Here is a 23,803-nt window from a genome sequence, read left to right on the forward strand (position 1 = left end):
TCAGTAAGCATGCAAATACAGTAATGTATCGTGTGTGTCACTTTGTCTCAGTTTAGACACATTAACACCTGAACAGGGTTTGATGGGAATGACCTGGTAGTTCAGTGTTCAGCACTGTTGCCTCACAGCAAGAATGTCATTGGTTTGAATTCCAGCTGGGTGCTTTCTCTGTCTGCGTGGCCTCTCTCCTGGTACTCCGGCTTCCTCCCACAGGGAGCCAAGTCCAGAGACGTGCAGGTAGGTTAATTGGCCCTAGGTTGCTCGTCACAGATGATGGATGGATGGTCAAAAGGTTTGGGAGCTCGGCTTCCTGTCTGAAGAATAGCCGAAGCTCATTTCGTCCTCTGTTCCACCTTCCCTTCACCTTCATGTTACTGTGACCTGAGACTATCACGCCTGAAAAAAAGAAAATCCCTGTCTTTCTTTCATAAAAGGAAAAGTTGAATACAAAATGAATAAAAAGTACTTTCTCAATTCACTAATCTCAGGGATTTTGGGCCTACTAATAGCCTTAATAAATCCGGTATGACCAGTAGCTTATAGTGGCTAATGTAAGCTAATATTAACAAACCAGTACTGAAAATTACTTGACGTCATGACTCTTCTAAAAACTGTGGGTGGCCTCTGTTTCCTGGAAGTAGTTTATATTATGCTTACTATCAAATCAGCTAACAAACTTTTAATGAGAATATAGTGTTCATTAGCTGAAATTGCATGGATGATATATAATTTCCCCACATTTTTCAAGGCTCTGTCAATGTCAGTGTCTTAAAGGCCCAATTCCAGTACACCTCTTGCCCTAACTACTCAACCTAGCCCTATCCCTACGCTTTGCAAGTTCTTCACACCGAGGGGTGGGGTGTTGTAAATGGAGAGTCACACCAGACAAATGAGTGCTGTAGCTGTAAAACCTCTGGCTGTATTAAACTGAGCAGAGGTGTGTTTGATTGCTTACGAATGAAGTTTTTCATTTGTTGAAAGAGACGGGCGCAAAAACAATGAGAGGTCACTGCGGTTTGACTGCAGCAGCAGCTGTGACACACAGCTAAAGGAGGAGATTAAAGTAGCCTACTTAGAAACCCTCAGTGCCAGTTGCCACAGTTTGTGTCAAAAGTGGCACTCTGGGACCTCCTCTGGGAGTCATAACTCAGTCAAATTTGAACAGAGACATGACACAGATTCTTAAATACGTGTCCACTGTGAATAAACATCTGTAAAACCACTTAGAAATAATAGAAAGAAAGACGCTCCTTGTAGCTACAGAACTTGCCTGAAAATCCTCACGATTTTAGATTTTCTTCAGCATCAAACTGATCTGGTGAAACTCGTCAGTACATTAAGGGTTACATTACAAGGAGTACCTGCTAACAGCTAATTCGGCATGCTTTTACTTCCTATTTGTCAATTGTAATTAATTACAGGCAACAGCCTAACTCACTGAATGAATTGCATGCTTATACTTCCTGTTTGCATCAAGCAAAGCATTATGGGAGTTCTAAAATATATTCTAATCACCTGATTGACTAAGAAAGGAGGAATAAGAGAATGACAAATGTTCACATTGTTGTTCACGCAACATTAACAGGGGTTTATGCTGTAAATCATATACTTGTCAGATATGTAAAGAATAATTTACGCTCAGAATCAAAGACACACGTGGCTTTAAGAGGCGTTTATTTCACCACCAAAAACTCACACACTCACATTTGCATTCGGCAACTACACACATTACACTCCTCAGGAAGTGTGCACACAGACCTTAATGTACTTTGGGTATTGGAAAGCAGTTAGCCTTGATTTGTTGCTGTAAATGGCTGTCGGACTGTTTTATTGAGCACCATGTTAACAAGCAGATTGGAGAGGATAGCGAAGGAGCCTCTACTGGTTATTGAGCTAATGGACAGTCTTGACTGAAGGCTTACTTTTTACCACTTGTGCTTTTCTCTTCGGCAGCTTCCGGTTTGGCTGCTTTTCCCTCCTCTTTCTCCTTTTTGGCCTCAGCTTTGTCGTCTGTTTTCGGAGCAGCTTCCTTCTCGTCGGCTTTGTCGTCTTTCTTGGCGTCAGCTTTGTCTTCTTTCTCCTCTTTCTCCTCCTTCTCTTCGCTTTTCTTTTCTTCTTCCTTCTCGTCCTCTTTTTCTTCTTCTTTTGCGTCCTCACCTTTGTCCTCAGCTTCTTCCGCTTTTACCTCCTCTTGTGCTTCTTCTTTAACCTCGGTCTCCTCTTCCTCTCCTTTCTCCTCTTTTTCCCCCTCTTCTTCAGCAGCCTCTGTCACCTCTTCCTTTTGCTCCTCCTCATCGCCACCTGTGTAAATGAGAATTTTATCAATATTTATCATAATGACCTCAATCATTAAGCAATTATAGAATATAATCAAAAACTCCACTAACCCTCTTCTCCTTCTTTGACCTCTTCATCTCCTTCCTTAGCCTCCTCTTCATCTGCTTTCTCCTTATCTCCCTCCTCCTCGCCTTCCTCTTCCTCCCCCTTCTCCTCTTCCTCCTCCTCCTTTGTCTCCTCTCCTCCCTCCTCTTCCTTCTCCTCCTCTGCCACCTCCTCTTCCTCCTTCACCTCCTCCTCCTCCTCTTCCTCTGCAGGTGGGCTGGCCTCTGCTTGATGGGCCTGGCTGGCAGAGATGATCCCCTCGGTGGTGCTGACGCTGGAGCTGAGCAGGCGCGACGTCATCAGGTAGGTGGTGCCGGAGCTCAGGCTGGAGAGGACGGGCCGGACGTAGGAGGGCGCTGACAGGCTGTGGCTGTACAGGGAGGACACGCCCCCGCCCACTCCCACACTGAAGCGAGACTCCTCCCCCTCCAGCAGCTTCCTGTACAGGTTAGGGAAAAGTCTCAGCTCATTTTCAAATATTTTCACCATAAATGACCTTGTGAACAACCTCTGAATCTAAACTTGTGTCTCCTCCTGATTGGGTATTAATGCACCACTTTAAAGTGCTAACATCAACACTAATAGGAAGTTTGATCCCCGGAAATCCAGTTTGATTTCTCATCGCTTCTCACCTATACGCAGCAATCTCGATGTCCAGCGCCATCTTGACATTCAGAAGGTCCTGGTACTCCTTCAGGTAGCGCGCCATTTCCTGTTTGGTGCCCCTCAGCTCGCCCTCCAGGTCTCCGATGGTGTCCTAAATTGGAGATAAGGAAATTATCAGAGTTTTAAAGATTAATGTCCCCAAAAATCAAAAGATCTGAATAATTTTTAACACATTATAATAGAATTCATGCACCTGCAGCCGCCACTGACCTGCATAGCAGCAATCTCAGCGCTCTGCTTCTCCTCCATCTCGTGCAGTTGCTTCTCCAGGGACTCGTTGAGGCCTCTGCACGCATCGATCTCCAGCAGGCGGGTCTGGAGCTGGCGTCGGTACTCTCCCGCCTCATCCTTGGAGCTCCTCACGGCGTCGCTGTGCTGGGCCACCGTCTCAGTCATGGAGCCCACCTTCCCTCTGAACCACTCCTCTGCTGCCTGCATGTTTCTTGCTGCCAGCCTTTCATACTGGGACCGGATGTCCCTGAGGGCACCAGAGAGGTCAGGAGTTGCGGCCTCAGACTCCACGGCCACTTGGACGCCCAGTTGGACCTGGGCCTGCAGCTCGGCCACCTCGCCTTCATGAATCCTCTTGAGGAAGGCCAGCTCCTCCAGCAGGGTTTCGATGCTCTTCTCCAGCTCAGCCTTGGCTAAGGCAGCCTGGTCGGCCTCACGCCGGGCCTCCATCAGCCTGCCCTCAGCCTCCTCACGGCCCAGCACTTCCTCTTCATATCGACCCTGCAGAGCACTCAGGGTTTGTTCCAGACGCTCCCTCTGTCCCATGACAGCCTGCTGCTCTGCCCTGGCTTCATCCACAGCCGCTCTCAGGGCCCGAGCCTCCTGCTCGTACAGTGCTCTCAGGCGGGACGGCTCAGTGTGCCTCTGCCTCAGCAGCAGCAGCTCTGCCTCCAGAGCACGGTTCTGCTGCTCAAGCTCACGCACTCTCTCAATGAAGCCGGCAAAGCGGTCGTTGAGGTCCTGCAGCTGGCTGCGCTCCTGGGTGCGGACAGCACGGAACTCAGAGCTGATCTGGGCCGCCTGGTTGAGCTCCAGCTCCAGGGAAGAGGCTTGTGAGGAGGAGGAGAGCAGCACCCGGCCGGGAGATGAGTACTGCAGACGGGAGGAGGACAGCGGGGAAGCGTGAGAGGAGTAGACAGAGTGGGTCCTTCCTCTGGTCACCACCCGAGGGGGAGCCTCGACATACCAGCGCCTGTATGACGAGGTGGAATAGTAGGGGTCATATCCGAGGCTACTCATGGTTGAGTTGTTGTTGGGAGCACAGGCTGCTCTCCCTCTCCTCTGTGTGTATGTGTGTGTGTGTGTGTGTGTGTGTGTGGAGGTGTACGAAGGGCTCAGGTTTAAGCCTCGACTGCCTGCTGCTGCAGCAGCCTGTGCTTTTATAGCGGGACAGTGAGCTCTGACGCAAGCGCTTTCCCCAAACTCTGACAATGCAGGCTCGATAGGCTTACACTGCAACGGGGAGAGATGAGAAGGAGAGGGGCCAGGGGAGCGAGAGTGGGAGGGTTAAAGATAGAGAGAAGAAAAGAGGTGGCAAAATTACATCTTAATAGGATCCATCTTCTGTTTCTCCTGTCCTGACTTTGACATTGACAGTTAAAATGTGGACTTTGACCAGAGCAAACCTGCAAATAACTGATATACTGTATTTTATTAGAGGTTCTGTGTATTAAACGGAGCAAAAACATATCTCAAACATACTTGCTGTGCTATCATCACTGCAGGATACAGAGAGAGAGGGAGAGGGAGGGGGTGGGGGTGGGGGTTGTCCTGATTTAACAATCGTGACACAGCATCTCTCCTTCTGGCGGAGAGCAGAACTACAGCCACGACCTCAAAAGACCTGCAGTGGTAGAGTCCCACCCAAACAGAAGGTAAGAGGTCACAACGTGGAGCAGGAAAACGTGTGTAAGCTGTGATTTCTTGGTACATTAATAAGTTCTGCTATTTTTTTTATATGAGATTGGTTAATTAGTAGTGTAATGCTGTGCCTGCTCTTTCATTTATGTCATTTCTTTTTGCTTATCTTGTTCTGACTCTGCAGAAGCAAGTTATAGAAAACTAAAGGCATAAATGATCTGAGTTCAGAGACACAGCTAGAAACAAAAAAGGCTGTTCTGTCCCCTTTTTTGCATGAATTAATGAGAACATTGCACTGCCTGTACCAGTGTCACAAGAAATGTACAGTATTTCATAAATAAGGCATGTTTCCTTTATGATCTGACATTGGAGAAAGCAAGCGTCACTCATCAACTGTTCATATTCTACGTTCTTTCAAAGAGAAAGAGATATTCTTCATTTATGAAAGAATCAGCGGCGGAGGAGCCTTTTCGCCTTTTGTCCGGTTGTTCTTTCAGTTCTAAAAAAGACAAACAGTCCCTCTCATCTGCAGCACAGATACCCTGGCAGGTCAATTACACCCAGCTGCTGACATGCATTTTCTTTACTTGTGTGACTGGCTGTGTGTGTGCGCAGGTATGCAGTGGCTCAATGATTCATTTTAGGCTGGGAAATTCATCTTGCTTTTTAGCTCCATGCATAAACATACATTGCAGTGCTTTGCAGCAATATCTGTGCCTTGCTTTTTGCGTGAGTGTATGTGCATGATCCTTCGTTTCCTTTAACGCGCTAGTAATTTGCCTATGCAGCAGAGGCCCCCGGTGCTTACAGACAGCTAAAGCCCAAACTGAAGCCAGGCAGGCAGGCAGGCAGGCAGGCAGGCAGGCAGAGGTGGGGGACTTCAGTGGGAGCTGCATGGACTCTGCTGCAGGCTGAGTCATCGTAACAGTTGCCATCACACAAGCTCCCCTGTGTACACTTCTCTTTCCCACCCTGAACAGCAGTCTGACAATCTGCACCGGGGCTGTTTTTTAGGCAGACAAGATGCTTACAGGACCGGGGGGGGAATGAAGGAGATGAAAGTGGACTGATACTCTTACAGAGCTGATTTCCAGGTTCTCGCACTAACATGTTGTCATTTGCAATTTTAATTTAAAATTTGTAATGTGGTGGCAATTGTGGTGGAAGTAAAATAGCCTGCTTTACGAGTATTTATCAAAACTTTAAAGGCACATGAGTTCCCCTTTTGGCCACTAGAGGGCAGAAGAAACATCCAAACAAGTTGACAGAGACACAGCCACCACAATACATCATACTGCCTGCTTCATACAGTTATATAAAGAACAAAATGACATCTAAGTCCATTGAGCTTTATTGTCAGACTTCTGTTCAACATACAAACATAACATAACATGACATTTAGCCAGACAACAAAACAAACCCCATATTCAGGGCTTAGCTGCTCAGGTACACAGATCTTTAATGGGACCAAAAACACACACCAGCTGAATGCAATGCACCAGAACTCAGTGTAACATAGACTGTGACTTAACAGAGCTCATAGTGTGACTCATTTCTGGACACCTGAGTCCAGTGTTTACTCTCCTTCTCCTCTGGGCCCTGTTTCAGCAGGATTAGTGATTATTAAGCCTGAGATGAGGGAAACTCATCAGAAATAGAGATAACAATTCTGGCTCACTTGCTGCAGTAACATGCTCAACATACTTATTATCTTAGGCTTAGCCAACTCAGAGTTTAGTTTTAAGCTCAGAGTTTGTTGAACCTGCTTTCTGATCTCCACCAACTGCTGAAGAAAATACCCCAACAGCCAGTCTGCGACTTTATCCGCCAGCTGTTTGGTGCATGGCACGTAGCGCACAGCAGGCTTATCAGCTCGTTTTTGCTGGAAAATGGTTGCCTAGAGGGATTGATGAGAGCAGCGAGACCGAACAGAACAGTTACATGTGCCAAAAAACAAAAACACTGGGCTAAAGCACAAAGTAGGTATTACTTCTCCATTATTTCAACACTGAAACCTGTTTCATTTTTGATCAATGTCACCATAAACTTCACCAGAGAGATCCATCCAGTGTTTGTTCCTGCAGCATCATCCCTGTTAGCTTCCTCTTTGTTGGCCTTCTGCCCGGAATTACATTAATATCATATTTTTGGACTGTTGGATTTCTCCTTTTTTTTCCTACATATGGATCCATAATTCGATTGGGAGTGGCAGCAGACATTGTCTGACAGCTCAGCGTTGGCCCTGTGGCTTTGTTTTCGAGCTTAATCAGCACTTTTGTCTGCATTCTGTAAGCTGGAGTGCACCTCTGCTTCCAATGAAGGATACTGCAGAAGATGTGGCTCCGACTCGTTGTCTCTAACATTTCTGGCGGGGTGGAACGGGAGGCATTTCTCAACTCAAGGCTCCACAATAACTTTAATCGTGCCGTTTATTGTGGTGATACTGAGGACAGCAGCACTGAAATGATATACTTAACACAGTGTCACATGTTGCATGGTTCATGTGAAAATCCTTAAATGGTAGGAGAGCAGCTCCTAGAGGTGATGGACAGAAATGACACTTTTATATTTACAATCCCTCTGCCTGTTGAAGATTTAACACAGAGACTTTCTTATTATGTGCTAAGATATGGGGTTTTTTCAGGACATCATGAATCAGAGCGCTGTTCAAGATCTTCAGATTGGATTTATGACTGTTTTTTAAACTTTAAACTATAATACTCTCCTTTTATGCCTTTTCCTGCATCTTTACCCTGTTTTTAATATTTGCCACAATCATATTAACGGTCATTATTATTCTCAGCAGAAAGAGTGGTAGCTGCAGCTGTGGTAGTCAGATAGCTGCATCATGTGTTTGGTTGGCACTAGTTCTGTGCACAGTAAGAGAAACCACATGAACGCACACTGTATGCAGCTGTTAGCTCAGCTGTGTTTTGGAAACATGTTGCCGGTCGATCCTCCTCTACCAGGGTTTTTGAAACTGACTGGACTTGTTTGAGCCTCTCTGTCATTGTTATACACACAGCAAAAGCCCGGATATTTACTAAACATATGAAGACTTCAGCTGCAGCTTCTCCCTCAGTGATCAGACTCTTCATCTCAAGAGTGAGGCGCCTCTCTGCAGCCAACTCTGATCTTTACACTTTTGTTCCACCTATCTCAGTTTAAAAGTCATGTTGCTATTTTGGCTTAATATCTGACCTCTGCCCTTCCCAGCCACCACATGTCCAACCGGCCCAGCGGAGGTCTGGCTCCATTGGCTGGACTTGTGTGCCCATCAGAGCGTGAGTGCCTCTCACAGGTGGAGAGATCAGGAGGCCTGTCTGCTATGCGCTGTCCCTACCCGGGCTGCTATATAAAGAGTGTGGTATGCTGGCTTGGGCTCACTGTTGGTCGGCCAGTGTGCGCAACTTAGAAGGGCTGAGGGTTTTGTGTTTGAGCTACACTCAAGAGACACACTGTAACTATGGCTGCTGCCCATCGTTTGGTTATCGTGCGCCACGGTGAGAGCGCCTGGAACCAGGAGAACCGCTTCTGCGGCTGGTTCGATGCCGACCTCAGTGAGAAGGGCATGGAGGAGGCCAAGCGTGGAGCCCTGGCCATCAAGGAGGCCGGAATGAAGTTCGACATCTGCTACACCTCTGTGCTGAAGCGCGCCGTCAAGACTCTGTGGACCATCATGGAGGGCACAGACCAGATGTGGCTGCCTGTGATCCGCACCTGGCGTCTGAATGAGCGTCACTACGGAGGCCTCACCGGTCTCAACAAGGCCGAGACGGCTGAGAAGCACGGAGAGGAGCAGGTGAAGATCTGGCGCCGCTCCTTCGACATCCCACCTCCACCCATGGACAAGGACCACCCTTACCACAAAATCATCAGTGAGGTGAGACAGCTGGCATGAATACATTTAAAGTTAAAGTCTTTTCTCTCTGTTATGTAACTCCTGTTTTTATCGCTGTGGGAGTAAACTTCCAACCACTGTTCTTCGCTACCTTCCAGTCTCGGCGCTACAAGAATCTGAAGCCTGGCGAGCTCCCCACGTGTGAGTCACTGAAGGACACCATCGCCCGCGCTCTGCCTTTCTGGAACGACGTCATCGCGCCTGAAATCAAGGCGGGAAAGAACGTCATCATCGCTGCCCACGGCAACAGCCTCCGTGGCATCGTCAAGCACTTGGAGGGTGAGTGTCACAGTGTGGAGGTGGACAGCTTAAAGGGTAACTCCACCTTTTTTTACACATTAAAGTGTGTTGACAGGTCTTGGGGAGCACTACTGCATATGTGAAACAAAAGTAGCATAAAGCCTTTTGTGGCGCCGGAGGAAGCTAGATAAATTGTCTCCAGTGATGTCACACAGTGGTTGCGTGGGTAACGTAGGTGCCAGCTTTTGAAAAAAACAAGAATGCATTGGATAAAAAAAAAATTAGACTAACAGTGTTGTAGAGCTGCAATGTTGAAAACCTGGTGCCTACATTACCCACAATGCAACGTAGCCACAATTTATCAGGTTAAATGCAGCTTCCACAAAATGTTATATACTACTTTTTTCACATATGTAATATCATCCCCACGACCTGTAAACGCACTTTAATGTGTAAAATTGGTGGAGTTTTAAAACACTGAAGAGGTGAAGCAGAGGTGAACACTGACATTATACAATCCAATGCCACAAAATGGCAAATGAGCTGAACATTTCATTTTGAAAATGGCTTTCGGTGCATTTGCATACAAGGCCAAGGCCTAAAATAATCACAGATACTTGCCTTTACACACACACACACACACACACACACACACACACACACACACACACACACACACACACACACACACACTGTTGTGGATTACAGTGGACAAAAATAGCACACAGGGACTCTCATGCTAAAGCTCAGGGACAGGGGAGAGGGTCAGGAGCTTGGTTCCCGTTACAGTCGCGACCTTTATGTAGAAAGGTTGTACTTGCCAGACGTGGATAAGGAAGAGCCAGAGAGCCTAAAGGGCAATGGTAAATGTCAGATAGGACTGGTAGATGTTGGAGGAGTAGATTATAAGTCACAGATTGCAGTAAAAAGAATAAATAATACAATCAAGATATAAATAAAATTTGCCCTGCTGACTTCTTTTATTATGCAAGACTTCTGTCCTTCCTGTCTGCCTAGCTGGGTCCCAGACAGCCTTTTACTGTATCCATTACATTCCCTCTGTTCTGTCTGCTGATCTGTCTGTCTTTTCCAGGTATGTCCGACGCGGCCATCATGGAGCTGAACCTGCCCACAGGAATCCCAATCGTGTACGAGCTGGATGCAAACCTGAAGCCCATCAAGCCCATGTCTTTCCTCGGTGACAAGGAAACCGTAAAGAAGGCCATGGAGGCCGTGGCTGCCCAGGGCAAGGCCAAGAAGTAAGCCTGCCTCCGGAGGCTCCGTGAGGAGGCAGAACGAAAGACTCTTCCCCCCCTTTTTCTCCCTCGACCTTTCCTCCTAACCGTTTGTCCATCCTTGTAGTGCATTCCAACTGGGGAAATGTTTAATGGTTCTTTTGGAGACGGGCCATTTTCAACACCCTGTTTGTGTAAACGACAGACAGAGGGATGGTCCGTCGATCAAAGCAGACAGCCGGGCTCCACTCTTTATGCAGCCGCACATCACTCAGCCCTTTTAAATTGTGGTCGAGCCCTAACTGTTTAAGGGCTTCACCACCCTGGCACAACCAATAAAGAAACCATGTTTTTACGTAGGCCTGTGTCTGTTTCATTTTCCCTCCTTATCTTCTTGTGTCTCTGTCTCCCTTTTTTGTTTTCCTCAAATTACATTGTCATCCTTAATCTATTATTCCTGTTCTTTTTCCCATTTGGAAAGCAGTGGTTTCAGCAAAGTGCAAAGGTGCTGTGAAATCTTATCCTGGAGGTAGAGAGAGGGAGGGAGTCTGAGAGATAAGTCAGTGGGTTCATCCTGGCAGCGTTCCCATGATGCAGGAGGGAGCTTGTCTGAGAGTTTTTGCCTTTCCTCCCTCTAGTCAGATCAAACTGAGAATCACACAGACGAAGAATCATTTGAAGCTGTTCCCGATCAAATAAAATCTTGGTCTTGGTAAGAGACACATGACAAATTAAAGGAAAAACCTGAATAAGTGAGAGGAGGATCATAACTTATACATAAGCTGTTACATAAGCTTTATCCACAGAACACAAAGAATCACTGAATTGTTAAATGGGTTTTGCAAACGATGTCATGTCCACCACTGGCATCAAAACACTGAACAAGGACGCATCTTTCCCACCCGGAGAGTCAACAAAAAATCGATGCCATGGAGAACTGATGCTGCTCTTTGGTTTGGACACACTGCTTTGTCATCCACCTGTATGCAGTGGGCGAAAGTAACTAAGTACATTCACTAAAGTACAATTTTCTGGTATACTTGAGTATTTCCATGTTCTGCTACTTTATACATCTCACCCACTACAATTCAGAGGCATATATTGTACTTTTTACTCCATCACATATTTGACCATTTGTTACCAGTTGCTTTGCAGATTTAGTTTAATACAAAATAATACAATTAACCAACAAATAAATCAGATGTAATATAACTGATTAAGATAAAACTGTATTGATCCCCAAGGGTAAGTTGACAAGCTACCCAGCAGATAAACTCTAACTAGTTAAATCACCTTTACTAGCTTCAACATTAAAGGGAGGAACACATTACTGCATCGCCACAATCTAATAATATCTTATACATTCCTGGCATGTGACAGTGTGCATAACAAGTACTTTTACTGTGGTACTTCAAGTATATTTTGATGCTAATACTTTTGTACTTTAGCTTAAGTAAAAATTTAAATACATGACTTTTACTTGCAAGAGTATTTCAACACTGGTATTGCTACTTTTTACATAAAAATACAAGATCTGAGTAATTCTTCCACCTCTGTCTGTACAGCAACATAAAATACCCTTTAATGCTGCATTTTTTGCACTTGAGGGAGGACTTTTGTGTGACACAGTTCCATGAGAGCATTTTCCTCTCAAAGCTGGCAATCTCAAACACTCTGCGTCAAACACTCAAACAGTCTTTGCTATTTTCTTGTAGACATTTCGATACTAAGCCTACTTCCAGGTGTGGGTCCAACACTTTTAGGCACAAGGTGAAACTACTGTAATTATAAAACTACATGATGTCTACATTCTTGCTAGCAGCTCTGTGAAACTGTACTTAGAGCTAAATGCTAATGTTATTATGCTAAAATGCTCACGATGACAATGCTAAGATGCTGATATTTGGCATGTGTAGTGTTCACCATCCTCACTTTCTTAGTTTAGCATGTAGCATTAAGTACAGCCAAGGATGCTAATAAGGTCATTATTCCAGCAGTTGACAGGATGATGGCGCCTGATGAAAAACTCACTCAAGTTATTAGGCTATCATTCTCTTTGAAGGGGGCATGATTTACAACTTTCCATGGTAATTCTTTCAATAGATGTTGAAGAGATTTCACTTTGAATTAAAATGGTGGATTGACGCTGCCACACACAGATAGCTTGGCTAAAAAAACCTCAATCATTCAGTGTCACATTGAATAATTCCTTTATCTTTTTCCTTGGGGAGAGCATAAAACATGTACGTCACAGATAGACAGCTTTTAGACCTCCCGCCTCTGAAAATGACTGATATTGTATCAGTTAGATTGTATTGTTAGACTGTATTGTATCCATTAGAATAAAGCGGCAGTAACACAGTGACCAAAAAGGTTTATTTTAGGATCAGCTTGGTTTTAGTAGACATTACGACCATCCCTTTCTGAGTATTAGACAGCAGGAAATCACAATACAGTACATGATTAAAACACACAATATGGGACAAAAACAAGTTCAGCAGGACAGCAGAGGGGACGCAGGACAAATGATCCCAGTTCAGAGTTTTTGCTAATGCTGTCATGCCACCTACTGGCCACAAGAGGAACATCACTTAACTGTGAGAGTGAATTTATGAACAAATCAAACCAGGTGTTTGTTGTATGCAGCATTTGTCCTTTTGTCAGTCCGCAGTCACCTCACAAGCCTGCGTTCAAGCCTCATCCACAGCATCTTGTCACTTTTATTTGACAGGCCATTATCACAGCAGTTGAATTCAAATTCATTATTTAAGTTAAAAATAACAGCGTCCTCGTTATCCTTTAGAAAAAAAGGCATTTGAGGGGGCAGACAGGCACTGTACCATTAATCAAAGTGTGTTCCTGCGAGCTCAGGCTTTGATGTTGATCAGAATGTTTGGTGCAGTCAATGTTCAAACAGTTTCAGGAGCTCAGTCATGGTTCAAGTCTGAGGTGTTTTGATCAGTAGCAGTTTTATCAGTGGTTTTCCTCTTGAAGGGTTTTAAGAAGCTCGGGAGAGATGCTACCTTGTATGGGTTTTTCTTGTACGCGACTGCTTTATAAGTTTCATCTTTGGAAACGTCTACATACTCTGCAGCACTTGTCACGTTCTTCTCTATGTTGTTGATCAGATCCCCCTGATGGAACAAAAACAGAATCAACATCAGCCAGGTTTTGGGTCTCATGACATCAGTTTATTCGCTTTACAACTGTCTAAATGAGGTGTCCATCTTACCTGACTCTCCAGCAGCATGGCAGTGTCGACAAATATCTCGTGCAGCTCTTTGATGCTGGACTCCAGGCAGATGATGTCCTGATGACGAGATTCAATCTCACTCAGAGCCTGGCTGGAAATCCGAGCTTGAGAGCTGACCTGTGAAAGGAAAAGTGAATCAGCTTTATTTATAGATAACATCTAAACAGCTTCTAATTACACTGTGACTGCATATCTGGGTGATTAATAACAAAAAACAGAGTTACAACTATTGCATAGTCATTTGTGTGGCCCAGAACTGAAGGAAAATCCACTAACATCAGATATGAAGATGGAAAGATTGTCACGGTGCAGCATCTCCTCCAGCTCCTCATTTGTAGTCATTTTATCCACTGAGAGAGACAGAAATATTCTCAATTTTACAGGTTAGTTTAACACTATGTCATATCAGAAACATCCGTTTAAACAGAAGTGCGCACAACAGATGATCTTAATCTAATTAAGAGAAAAACATCTGGTGACTGTGACATTTTCACTGAAAGGCATCACAAATGACAGTCAATATTCTTTTGTGTTGTAGCTTTAAAAATGAGCAGAAGTGTGTGCTGCCAAGGTAGATGCCATGCCCTATGCGTTTTCAGATGTCCACCACAGGATGGCGTTATTACACCTCTACACCTTCCTACTGCTATGCCACTTTCTCTCCACCAAACTCCACTGTGTATACTGTAGATTTAACTACCTGAGTGTGAGTGTTATCTGAGTATTGGGGCAGAAATAAACCCCGATAGTTTTGACAGATATTGCATTTGTGATATGAGTCACACTTTTTGTGTGAAATTTTGGATTTCAGTATATTAAAAAATATATATATAAAAGAGAAGATGATGTGATTTTGCTGGGGTCTGTACCAAACAAGCATATTATCTTACATCTGGAGAACAGGATTTACATCTCTGTAGCACCACAATGCCTCACTCATAATGGCATGTTGTGACGTTTTACCTTTATCAAAAAATTACAGCTCCTGTGATATAGATATTGCACTTAACTGGCCATATTATGATATCGATATTTCAAATGATTCTTCAGCCCCATCTGAAGGGATAAGGTAGTTAAAAGAAGAAATAAAAACATTACAACTTCTCTGGCTGTATGAAGAGTAATTAGTATATAAACACCAACACAGCTGTTCCAACTAAAAAAAAAACAGAGTTGGCAGAGAGCTCCATTGTCCCGAAAATACAAAAACTGTACTGGCATGATAAGATCTTGGCGTATGATATTAAGTCATTTCACACCACACTGAGCAGAGTGACGGGGGAAGAACAAGTGTTTATGTTTTAGTTTGTTTTCGCCGACTCACCGATCTCCAGCTGTCTCTGAATTTGTGCTTTGCATTTCTCTCTGAAGGAGACTTGTGCCTTATGGTAGCCCCTCATGACTTCAGCAAACCAGCGAGTCAGGTGGGAGTGCTGGCGGAGGGGTAGTCAGCAGAAATTCAAATAAGATTATCGAACCACAAATGAGACAGAATTAATTCAAACATCAGTCTTCAACGCCGACTGTTGTCAGCAGTGATCTCGTCAAGTGCGTAAAGATTGAGGCCCCTTTGAAAGAACTAATTCGGCTCTATAGATTTTTGTTCCCCCGGAGGATGTAATAAAACTCAGAGCTGGCAATCTTTATGCACTTGGTTTATTACAGGAAATTCAAATGCTGCCAGACCTGGTTCTTCTGAATACGCTGGATTACTGAAGCACTTCGACTGTTCTCGTCCACATCAAAGTCTTTCTGCATTGCTGGAAGAACACAAAAAGATGAATGCAGTCATAGAAAAACATTTCTTTTATCTTTCTACAATCTGGGTTTTTGCTAATCTGACAGTGTGTTCACAGTGGAGCTCGGTGGCCTTTTTTTTTTTTTCAACGTATTTGCAAGTCAAATCCTGTGTCATGAACTATGCCGTCCCAGAAATGGGGGAAGTGCGATGTGCTGCACAGTTCCTCCACATCGTCTCAAACAATGATGGACCACAGCCAAAAAACGTTGCACATTTAAAAACTGTATGTTGTATCTGCAGTGTGAGACAAATCAAAATCTACTGTACAAAAGGACAAGGGTTAAAAAAAATACTTCAACTCACATTTTAACTTGGCTCGGACCAAGTTGGCGTTCCTCTTGGTCTCATTGTTCAGCTGCTCCAGCTCCTTTTTGTTTCCTGAGAACAATATAACAAGCTGACTTAATAGAATAAATAATTTCACCAAGGTGAATAATGATCAAGTTTTATATTGTGCTTCTGTCTGATTGATGGATTTAATCAGAGGTGGCAAAGTACAGGCATTCTGTACTCAAGTAGAAGTAGAAAGGTAAGGTCTCTGAATTGTACTCAAAGTATAAAAGTAAAATGTATCCCTCTGAAGGACATTCTGCGCAAAGCTAACTGAACCTCACGTCATAAATGTATATTTCAAACTATTAACTTAAAGGTAGAATCAGTAGGATTTGTCCGAGCTGTCCATAAATGCACCAGAAAGATAGCTGATTGTCTGCAGATACAAGACACTAACATGCCTTTTCTTCCCATCCCTCTGTATCAGTCTCGTTACGTCTTTTACATTGTTTGGTCTCGCTACGTCTGCCATGAGTGATATGCAGCGATGGGTTGAAATCAGTGTTGTGATGTTGGGGAGACGGCGTGCAATGACGCAAAAATAAGAATTTTCCCTCAAACGCATTCAAATTAAAGTAAAGAGCCTGTATGAAAATGTGAGAGTAGAAAGTACAGAGATTTGTGTTAAAATGTAAGGAGTACAAGTAAGAAGTTGTCAGAAACATAAATACTGAAGTAAAGTAAAGATACATGAAAAATCTACTTAAGTGCAGCAACATAGTATTTGTACTTTGTTTCTTTCACCTCTGGATTTATAACAAGCTCAATACGCCATTATTAGCAGCTTTGTCTATATCCTCTGCTTTATTTTACGTCACGATAACCCTGACCAGCCAGTTCAGGTTGAATTAAGCTGATCAAAACAGATCAATAGTTCTCCATAACAACAAAGCACCCATATTGTGATTATGACTGTAACAATAGCATCATCACTGTGTCAGAACATCTTCACTGTCCAGGTACGTGTGAGCAGATTCTTCAGCCCCAAAACTGCCTTCATGTGATGTGGTTATATCTGTCATTAAGTGGTTTATCTATTTCTAGCCATTGCCCTAAAGAATCCCCCGTTACTCTCTACAAACAGACACAGGTGTGTTTGTCAAAGGCAGTTTGGACCTTTTGTTTGTCTTCCCAACGGTGTGTGTGTGTGTGTGTGTGTGTGTGTGTGCCCTGAAGGAGGGGATAGTCCTCTGAGAGCAATCAGCACAACAGTGGGAGGCATCGGGTTTCTACTCTTCTACCATCTTAAAACTTATGCAGCTCATGGCTCCATCCAGATACACTGTATATATACTGCTGGTACTCTGTACTCACCTTTGTCTTGTGTTGGAGCAGAGAGGATGGCACCATGTCTCCTCTCCACCTCCTCTGCTTGACGGGACGTTTTCTCAATGAGGCTTCTCACCTCCCCCACCTACACACACACACACACACACACACACACACACACACACATACACACACACACACACACTATTATCAGCCCACTGGATATGTGACAAGACTAAACAAACACAAGTCGTATGTGTGAAGTTACCGTGCTGAAGAACTCCTCCATGTTGACTGTGCTCTCTGATGTATCTGTCATATCACCTCGCTGCTGCTTAAAAAAAGAGGGGATACATTAAAATGGCCACCTGTAGCTCAACACAAACAGCCCTTTGAACGCTGTGAGCACCTGTACACTATTCAAATAAACTATAAAAGTCCGCTTTGATACGCTGCTGCCATAAAAAAAAAACACTAGCTGGATGCTTTAGCCATGTTATCTGCTCAGGCGACGTGAAGTCCCTGAACTGCTCCAAACTATTGTGAGATACTGACCGCCGCCATGCTCCCGCTCCCGCCTTATCATCACCGCAAAGACAAGCAGGACATCCCCGGTCTCTCTGTTAGTTTCGGTATTGACGGTAAGGCTCGACCTTGTAGGCTACCTGCGGTGAGTCCTCCTCTTGTGGGCTGAGCTGAGCGCACCTGTATCATAAAGCGCGCGGGCACGCGGCGCGTTACCGTCACAGCGCGCGAACAAAAGAAGCCTCCCTCACCTGAACGGTCCGTGCTCTGCAGGGCCATGGCCTAATACCAGACCGTGGCCCCAGGGGCGGAACTAGACTTTTATACAACTGGTGGCCAAAGGGTGGGCAAGGCTTTATCAGGGGGTCCATATACTAATAAAGGAAAATATTGTGTCATTGTTATTCCGGAACCCGGAATAACGATGACATAATTAAACTGCCTGTACAAAGTTAATAAAAAACTGTGACGTCCATTTTTTCAAATGTTTCTAAAAGACAAGTCCCTAACAGTACCAAAACAACAGTCCCAAGTGTATTTTGTCCAAAAACATTTGTTTGGCTGCCAGGGCTGCTGACATTGGGGCTGGGGTCTGTCTGGGCCTGATTTGTGCTTCTTTAAAAAAAAAAACCCTGAAATATCTCCTTCCTCTACATTGTTATCTGTCCCAATACAAATTAAGACAGCCTGGCTACACCTCAAGATTGTGTTAGGCAGAATCTTAAACCATTTGTCCCCATTCTCGTGCTGTAGCTTAGTTAAAATCAACAACCGGCCTCACTACTATAAAATAAAACTGGCGGCTACCCTAACGTTAGCCGCTAAGCTAGTGTGTGGGTTGGCTAACGGTTAGCTTACTCGCAGTTGAACTATTGGGGACAAAATGTCTTCTCTAAATGTGCAGTCAAAGTGTCAATAGTTTAAAACAATTACTCATCAGGAAACCACTTTATAACTTTCTTCAGAATGATGTATTTAAAGTAGGTCCTCTCCATCCATTTGTGTTTTGAAAGACGTTTCTGCCTCCCGCATTTGCCTTTCCGTAATGCGCTTCTTCCAACGAGACGTGCAGTGACCTGTCAATCAACTGGGGTGGCACCTGAGGTGTCCAATCAGGTTCCAGAGCTTCCCCGGCCGCCCCTGTAACTCCGCCCCTTTATTAATTCTCATGAAGTATTACTTCATGAAAATTCTTTTTAGGCCATCTCAGCCTCATAAAAATGATAATAATTTGAAAAATAAAGCAATTTTAAATGTGAAAACTGTGTGGTGAGAGAGTATTAGTTGTGGCTGTGTATCAGGCATCATAATTGGCAAAAAAATTATTCAAGTTGTCACCATGAGTGATGCAGGACGACGCTAGAGGTCTTTAAATACGTCTGGAACTCCTCAGGCTTATTGTAGCGAGTGATTCCGATCAAACCGTCTCGTCGTACATACAGTCCCGGCCAAGAGCGCCCCGCTGAGGGGCAGCAGACCCATGCAGGCACGCGGAGGCATCAATAGGGACGCCTCAGCTGCAGGCAGTCAGCTGGAGCCGGTGGTTCAATATGGAGTAGACCAGGCGGGCGGGATCATTCACAGCTGAGTGGTCGGGAAGTCTGTAACCTTTCCTGTCCCTACAGAGAGTACCGACCAACCAGCTACCTACATGTGTCCGTGTCATTTCTTTTGAAGACACATCCATCTCAACATCTGAGACTGCCTCTGCAGCAATCAATTATCAGTATTTCATTTTTATTTTGTTTGACTTTTTTTGCTTTCTCCCACATCCTGACCTTGAAATAATGCTAAACCATTCATTCCTTGAGGTGAAAAAGAGCACAAGTGTTGCTCTTTAAGACCTGTTGTCTTCACTTTATGTGTAAACGGTTCAGAGGGGCGAATAACTTTTGGGACATTAGAAAAAATGATGCATCTGGAGGGAGAAGGCGACGCTAGATCCTGGCCACCTCTCTAGCTCCACTCCTGCAAAAAGTATAAAACTAGTGTCCTGAAAGTGCAGCCTCGTCTATGGCAAGGGACGCTGTGGCAAAAAACTAGGGTCCTGAAACTGCAGCCTTAGAATGTGGTGCTGTGCATTTACTGCGGTTTATTTTAGCCTTCTAACTCTGGGCTCAGTTTCAGTTTTTCTCCTGTTCAGTGGGCATTGTCACTGACAAATTAAGAGATGATGATGATGATGATAATAATGATAATAATAATAATAATAATAATAATAATAATAATAATAATAATAATAATAATAATAATTTAAATGAGAAACCTTGAAGGTGATCTTTTTCACAAGGGCTCATTGTCTTCTGGATCATTTTTTGACAGCCTTATTCAACACATTGTATTCAGTTAATCTGTTTGCAAATTAAATTCCTGGGTATTTTTAAGGAGACTAGAGTAAATCTCAGTGTCGTAGGTTAAAGTCTCAACAATAGTCATTACAACCTAAATGACAATATACATCTTTGCCAAACTAAGCTGCCAGCCATTTTGTACTGTTTATATAATCTTAAACATCCAAGTCAGCAGTCCTTAGTACTCTGCATCTTGTGACAAATGACATCTTTTATTTGTATGAAGCACGTGGGGAGACCGACATGCTTTAAATACACAATGATGCTCTCATTGTTCTCATATATCCTATTGTTGTTTTTTGCACAGATGGTAAATAGACGCTCAGATATAATTTGTTGCAGTCTTAAACAGATCCCGACTGCAGTCAAGAAAAAAAATCGGTCGGGGAGTTCAACATTTTTCCAGACCCAAAGCCTTACATTGTACTAAAAGCTCACCTGCATTAAAACAATCCTTATGAACTGTAAAAAGGAAAGCGAGCACCTTTGTTCTCTATATGCTGACCTACTAAAACTAAGGTGCATTCACTGACAGACCCTTAATCACGGCAGTGGGAACACAGCTGCAGCCAATGATATTCATTTGATTCAGGTGTGCAAATCAGCAAGCATTGATGATGATCTAAGTAGTTTAAGCTCAGCCTTTTAATTGTTGGCTACCTCGATCAAAGATTTTAAGATAAATTATTATATTACACTAACAAATGAGCCAAAAACAGCATATTTGAGGCTGACGATCCACAACTTCAAATTGATCTCTACGATCAGCTTGCCGCCTTTTCTGTAACTATGCACTGCCTGAGTCTACCTCCGTCTTTTCATTTCAGATTTGAGTAAGTCTGCTTGAAGACATGGAAGGATCACTGCATCTGCATCATTTATCAGATGGAGATTCTGCAGAGAAATAAATATCAGATCCTTCAGGTACCAACAGCCTGGCCTTTTCACATGAGTGACGCACGCAGCGAAACGCTTGTGTGTCCGATCGCAGGCGCTGGTTTTCATAAATAATGCAGTGAGAGCTTCACGGTGCATTGTACAATACTACCATCCATCATTTCACCAGGGGCCATGAGCTTTGGTTTTTCAAAAATACATTTTACAGTGTTCTGAATATGATGGTTGTGTGAAGTTTAACTTTTTTCAAAATAAAAGCCACAAACTAGTTTTTCACTCAATGAATGCTGCATATTGTGTATCTCATATCCTAGATCCATCCTGAAGGCAGATGGAATACAGTTATCAAGGTGTGGCAGGATGTTTGCACACTAGCTGACGTTAAATAATATTGCCGTCAAACACCTGTTCAAAGTCTCGCTCTCTATCTCTTTGTCAACCCTGGCTAATAAAATATACTGTAAGATTAGTCCAAAGGTGAACCAAATGTCAAGAAGAAGATCATATCATTGTTACCGTTTGACTGAATGATGTTTATTGGCCCATTTTTAAAAGCTAAATGAAATCAATTTATCAATGCAAGCCTGCAACAATACAAATATATAGACAAAACATGATATAAATCTCAAATTCAGTGTCAACTCCCATTAGGCTGCAGTAATGCATCTAGGTCATATGTAAATGAGAAAATATGGAAATTCTGACATTTAATTTTTATACACCATCCAACCTGTAAGTGAGAAGAGTTATACCTCTCTGAGGGGAGGTCAGAGCAAATCAGATTTCTGTCTTCTGGACCGATCGCTTGCCTCGGTACAAGTCATTTCACAGGGGCTTAAGCACAGGAATTCAACAGGAAAATCAACCTTGCATTCACTGCACCTCAGTGATGTCCTTCAGAATACATTATTTATTATGTACACGCATTATTTATGAAGGAGAGAAACATATATCTCTTCAGGGGCAGTGTGTCCCTTGCATTTAAGATATTTCTTGATATAAGTTACATTTCTATTCCATTTTATTATCAGATGCATTTCTTTGTTTCCACCACTAGAGGTAGTTGCAACATTAGAATCTGAAGATTAAAGAGCGCATCATCTCTCTTCTCTTCGGACTTAAAAAGTGTGATGATCAGCACTTCTGCATGATTCAGTGCAGTTCGAGTCAGGATTTCTGAGTGATCCACATTTAATAATGAACATAAATCTTATAATATATATGTCAGCCAATCAGGAGGTTGTTTACTCTATGAGTCAGTAAAGGAGACTATTTTATTTGTGTGTCAGTGATGCTGCACAGAATAACACAACTCCTACTGCAATATTCTTTTAGCCATTATGAAAAAAAGGAGGAACACACTACATAAACAAAGGAGTCTCACAATTTGGTTGTAAATGGTGGCCACCACACACCACCCACCTTGTAATGCCCACAATGCTTTGCACAGGTAATTCGGTTGTTTTTGGCTGGTATTCTGTCCAAGCAGTAATGAGCTGCTAATTACTAATTAGCAGTCTGCCCGGTCCACACTTAAGCTAAAACAGATGTACCAGCCAGCTCTCTCTGCCAAGCATTCTCGTCCCAGCCTCAACATCCAAACACAATGTGCCTCTGCGGGATAACAGTGATGGAGCTTAAGATGTTGTAGCGTGCCATTGTGATGCACGGGCTGGGCGGGGGGACACCTTCGCAGAGACAATCTCTTGTCATGTCACTCTGAATCAGCTCAGTCAGCAGATGTCAACCGTCTTGGAAAGCAGAGACGAGAAGCCGTGAGTCGCTCAGAAAGGCACTTCTTAACAGGAGGAATAAAGCTGAAATCCAAAGCTTGTTTACAGGAATTATGATTGACTAATCCAAGGCCTTTGCATGACCTCAGTTTTATAACTGAAGGATGATTTTAATTTGTGAGCCAAAAATTTGAAAACACACTAGATAATCAAAATCTAATCCCATGATTAGCATGCACAAAATAAATTGCATTGGTGTCGATGAAGGACTCAAGCAGCAATACACAGAATAAATAAAATACAATATCACTTTATTTTAACCACTCAACATTTATATAGATGTAGGGACATTTGCAGCATGTTTTTATGTATTTAATGCTATAACACCTCCTTTAACTGCTCCTCTAAGCATCTAAAAATGAAGAAAAGTTAAAGATTGCTTGATGATATAACATTGTTGTAACCATATCTATCTATATATCTCTCTCCCTATATATATATATATATAGAGTCAGCCCAGTTACCAGGATACAATGTTGGCATTTAAGGTTTCTGCAAAACACAGATACATTCATATTTGTACGTGTCAAAGGCTGAATAAGATTTGGACATTTCTACAAAAAGTGTCATATAACAGTCACGTTACATGTTTCTGACTTGACCTTGATAGAGAGGTGGAGGGGATGATGGTGGAGTTACGGGCGAGAAGGCTGCCAAGCCAGTGACCACAGTTCAAGACTACGTTACAACATTTGACTGGATATTTTGAAGGAGACCTTGGGACATCTCAAGCCGTGTTTGTGGTGACCAAAGCCGGCATTTTAATCCAGAACACGATCTTCTCCTAACCCTTACCAAGTGGTTTTTGTGCCTAAACCTTAGCAGACCATCAGCACAGTCTTATCAAAAGATAAAACTGAAGGTTGTACCTAAAGAAATGTAAAGTTGCAACAAAAAGACATTTAAAGTTACAACATATCCGCGGTTTGCAGAAACATTCACTGTCAACATTTATTCTGGTGAATGGGTTGAAGGAATTGCTGTCATAAATTTTAAAACCAACTATGAATCATTTACTTTTAGATTACAGCCCTATTATACTGTACTGTCAAGCATTCATTAAATATTTAAATCACTTAAAGGTCCTATTTGTAAGAAAAGTTGATTTTTGTGCTACAATCCCAATGTGTCAGCATTTGACGAACTGGGGATGAGACCTAAAAATGAACTTTTCTTACAAATAGGATGCTTTTGTTTTTGACAAATACATTAATGAAAACTTTTAAAATGTCCTTTTATTTGCCTTCAAGTACATTATAGTTAATGACATACTATGAACCATGTG

General features: G+C 43.2%; 3 protein-coding genes across 3 annotated transcripts; 1 reads left to right on the forward strand and 2 right to left on the reverse strand.

The window, feature by feature from the left end:
* Positions 1 to 1,918: 1,918 nt before the first annotated feature.
* nefla (neurofilament light chain a) lies at positions 1,919 to 4,299 on the reverse strand. The gene is made up of 4 exons (XM_073478386.1): positions 3,259 to 4,299; positions 3,015 to 3,139; positions 2,407 to 2,821; positions 1,919 to 2,263 (listed from the first exon to the last, which is right to left on the reverse strand). Exons 1-4 carry the CDS (start codon positions 4,297 to 4,299, stop codon positions 1,919 to 1,921), a joined length of 1,926 nt encoding a protein of 641 aa, XP_073334487.1.
* A 4,006-nt stretch (positions 4,300 to 8,305) lies between these two features.
* On the forward strand, positions 8,306 to 10,651 carry pgam2 (phosphoglycerate mutase 2 (muscle)). The gene is made up of 3 exons (XM_073477769.1): positions 8,306 to 8,803; positions 8,920 to 9,100; positions 10,155 to 10,651. Exons 1-3 carry the CDS (start codon positions 8,387 to 8,389, stop codon positions 10,322 to 10,324), a joined length of 768 nt encoding a protein of 255 aa, XP_073333870.1. The 5' UTR covers positions 8,306 to 8,386; the 3' UTR covers positions 10,325 to 10,651.
* A 2,002-nt stretch (positions 10,652 to 12,653) lies between these two features.
* LOC141005760 (syntaxin-2-like) lies at positions 12,654 to 17,711 on the reverse strand. The gene is made up of 9 exons (XM_073477770.1): positions 17,508 to 17,711; positions 17,221 to 17,283; positions 16,998 to 17,097; positions 15,654 to 15,728; positions 15,236 to 15,309; positions 14,874 to 14,982; positions 13,826 to 13,899; positions 13,529 to 13,666; positions 12,654 to 13,430 (listed from the first exon to the last, which is right to left on the reverse strand). The coding sequence occupies exons 1-9, from the start codon at positions 17,514 to 17,516 to the stop codon at positions 13,224 to 13,226; spliced, it is 849 nt and encodes a 282-aa protein (XP_073333871.1). The 5' UTR covers positions 17,517 to 17,711; the 3' UTR covers positions 12,654 to 13,223.
* Between the last annotated feature and the right edge of the window lie 6,092 nt (positions 17,712 to 23,803).

Source organism: Pagrus major, chromosome 12, assembly GCF_040436345.1.
Source record: "Pagrus major chromosome 12, Pma_NU_1.0".
Taxonomy (NCBI): Eukaryota; Metazoa; Chordata; class Actinopteri; order Spariformes; family Sparidae; genus Pagrus; species Pagrus major.

Coding starts and splice junctions, on each gene's coding strand:
- nefla (XM_073478386.1), bottom strand. CDS start 4,299: ATGAGTAGCCTCGGATATGACCCCTACTATTCCACCTCGTCATACAGG. Junction 3,140..3,258: donor CTGAGATTGCTGCTATGCAG/GTCAGTGGCGGC, acceptor TCTCCAATTTAG/GACACCATCGGAGACCTGGA. Junction 2,822..3,014: donor ATCGAGATTGCTGCGTATAG/GTGAGAAGCGAT, acceptor TAACCTGTACAG/GAAGCTGCTGGAGGGGGAGG.
- LOC141005760 (XM_073477770.1), bottom strand. Junction 17,098..17,220: donor TGGAGGAGTTCTTCAGCACG/GTAACTTCACAC, acceptor GTGTGTGTGTAG/GTGGGGGAGGTGAGAAGCCT. Junction 13,667..13,825: donor TTTCCATCTTCATATCTGAT/GTTAGTGGATTT, acceptor TTCCTTTCACAG/GTCAGCTCTCAAGCTCGGAT.
- pgam2 (XM_073477769.1), top strand. CDS start 8,387: ATGGCTGCTGCCCATCGTTTGGTTATCGTGCGCCACGGTGAGAGCGCC. Junction 8,804..8,919: donor ACCACAAAATCATCAGTGAG/GTGAGACAGCTG, acceptor GCTACCTTCCAG/TCTCGGCGCTACAAGAATCT. Junction 9,101..10,154: donor CATCGTCAAGCACTTGGAGG/GTGAGTGTCACA, acceptor TGTCTTTTCCAG/GTATGTCCGACGCGGCCATC.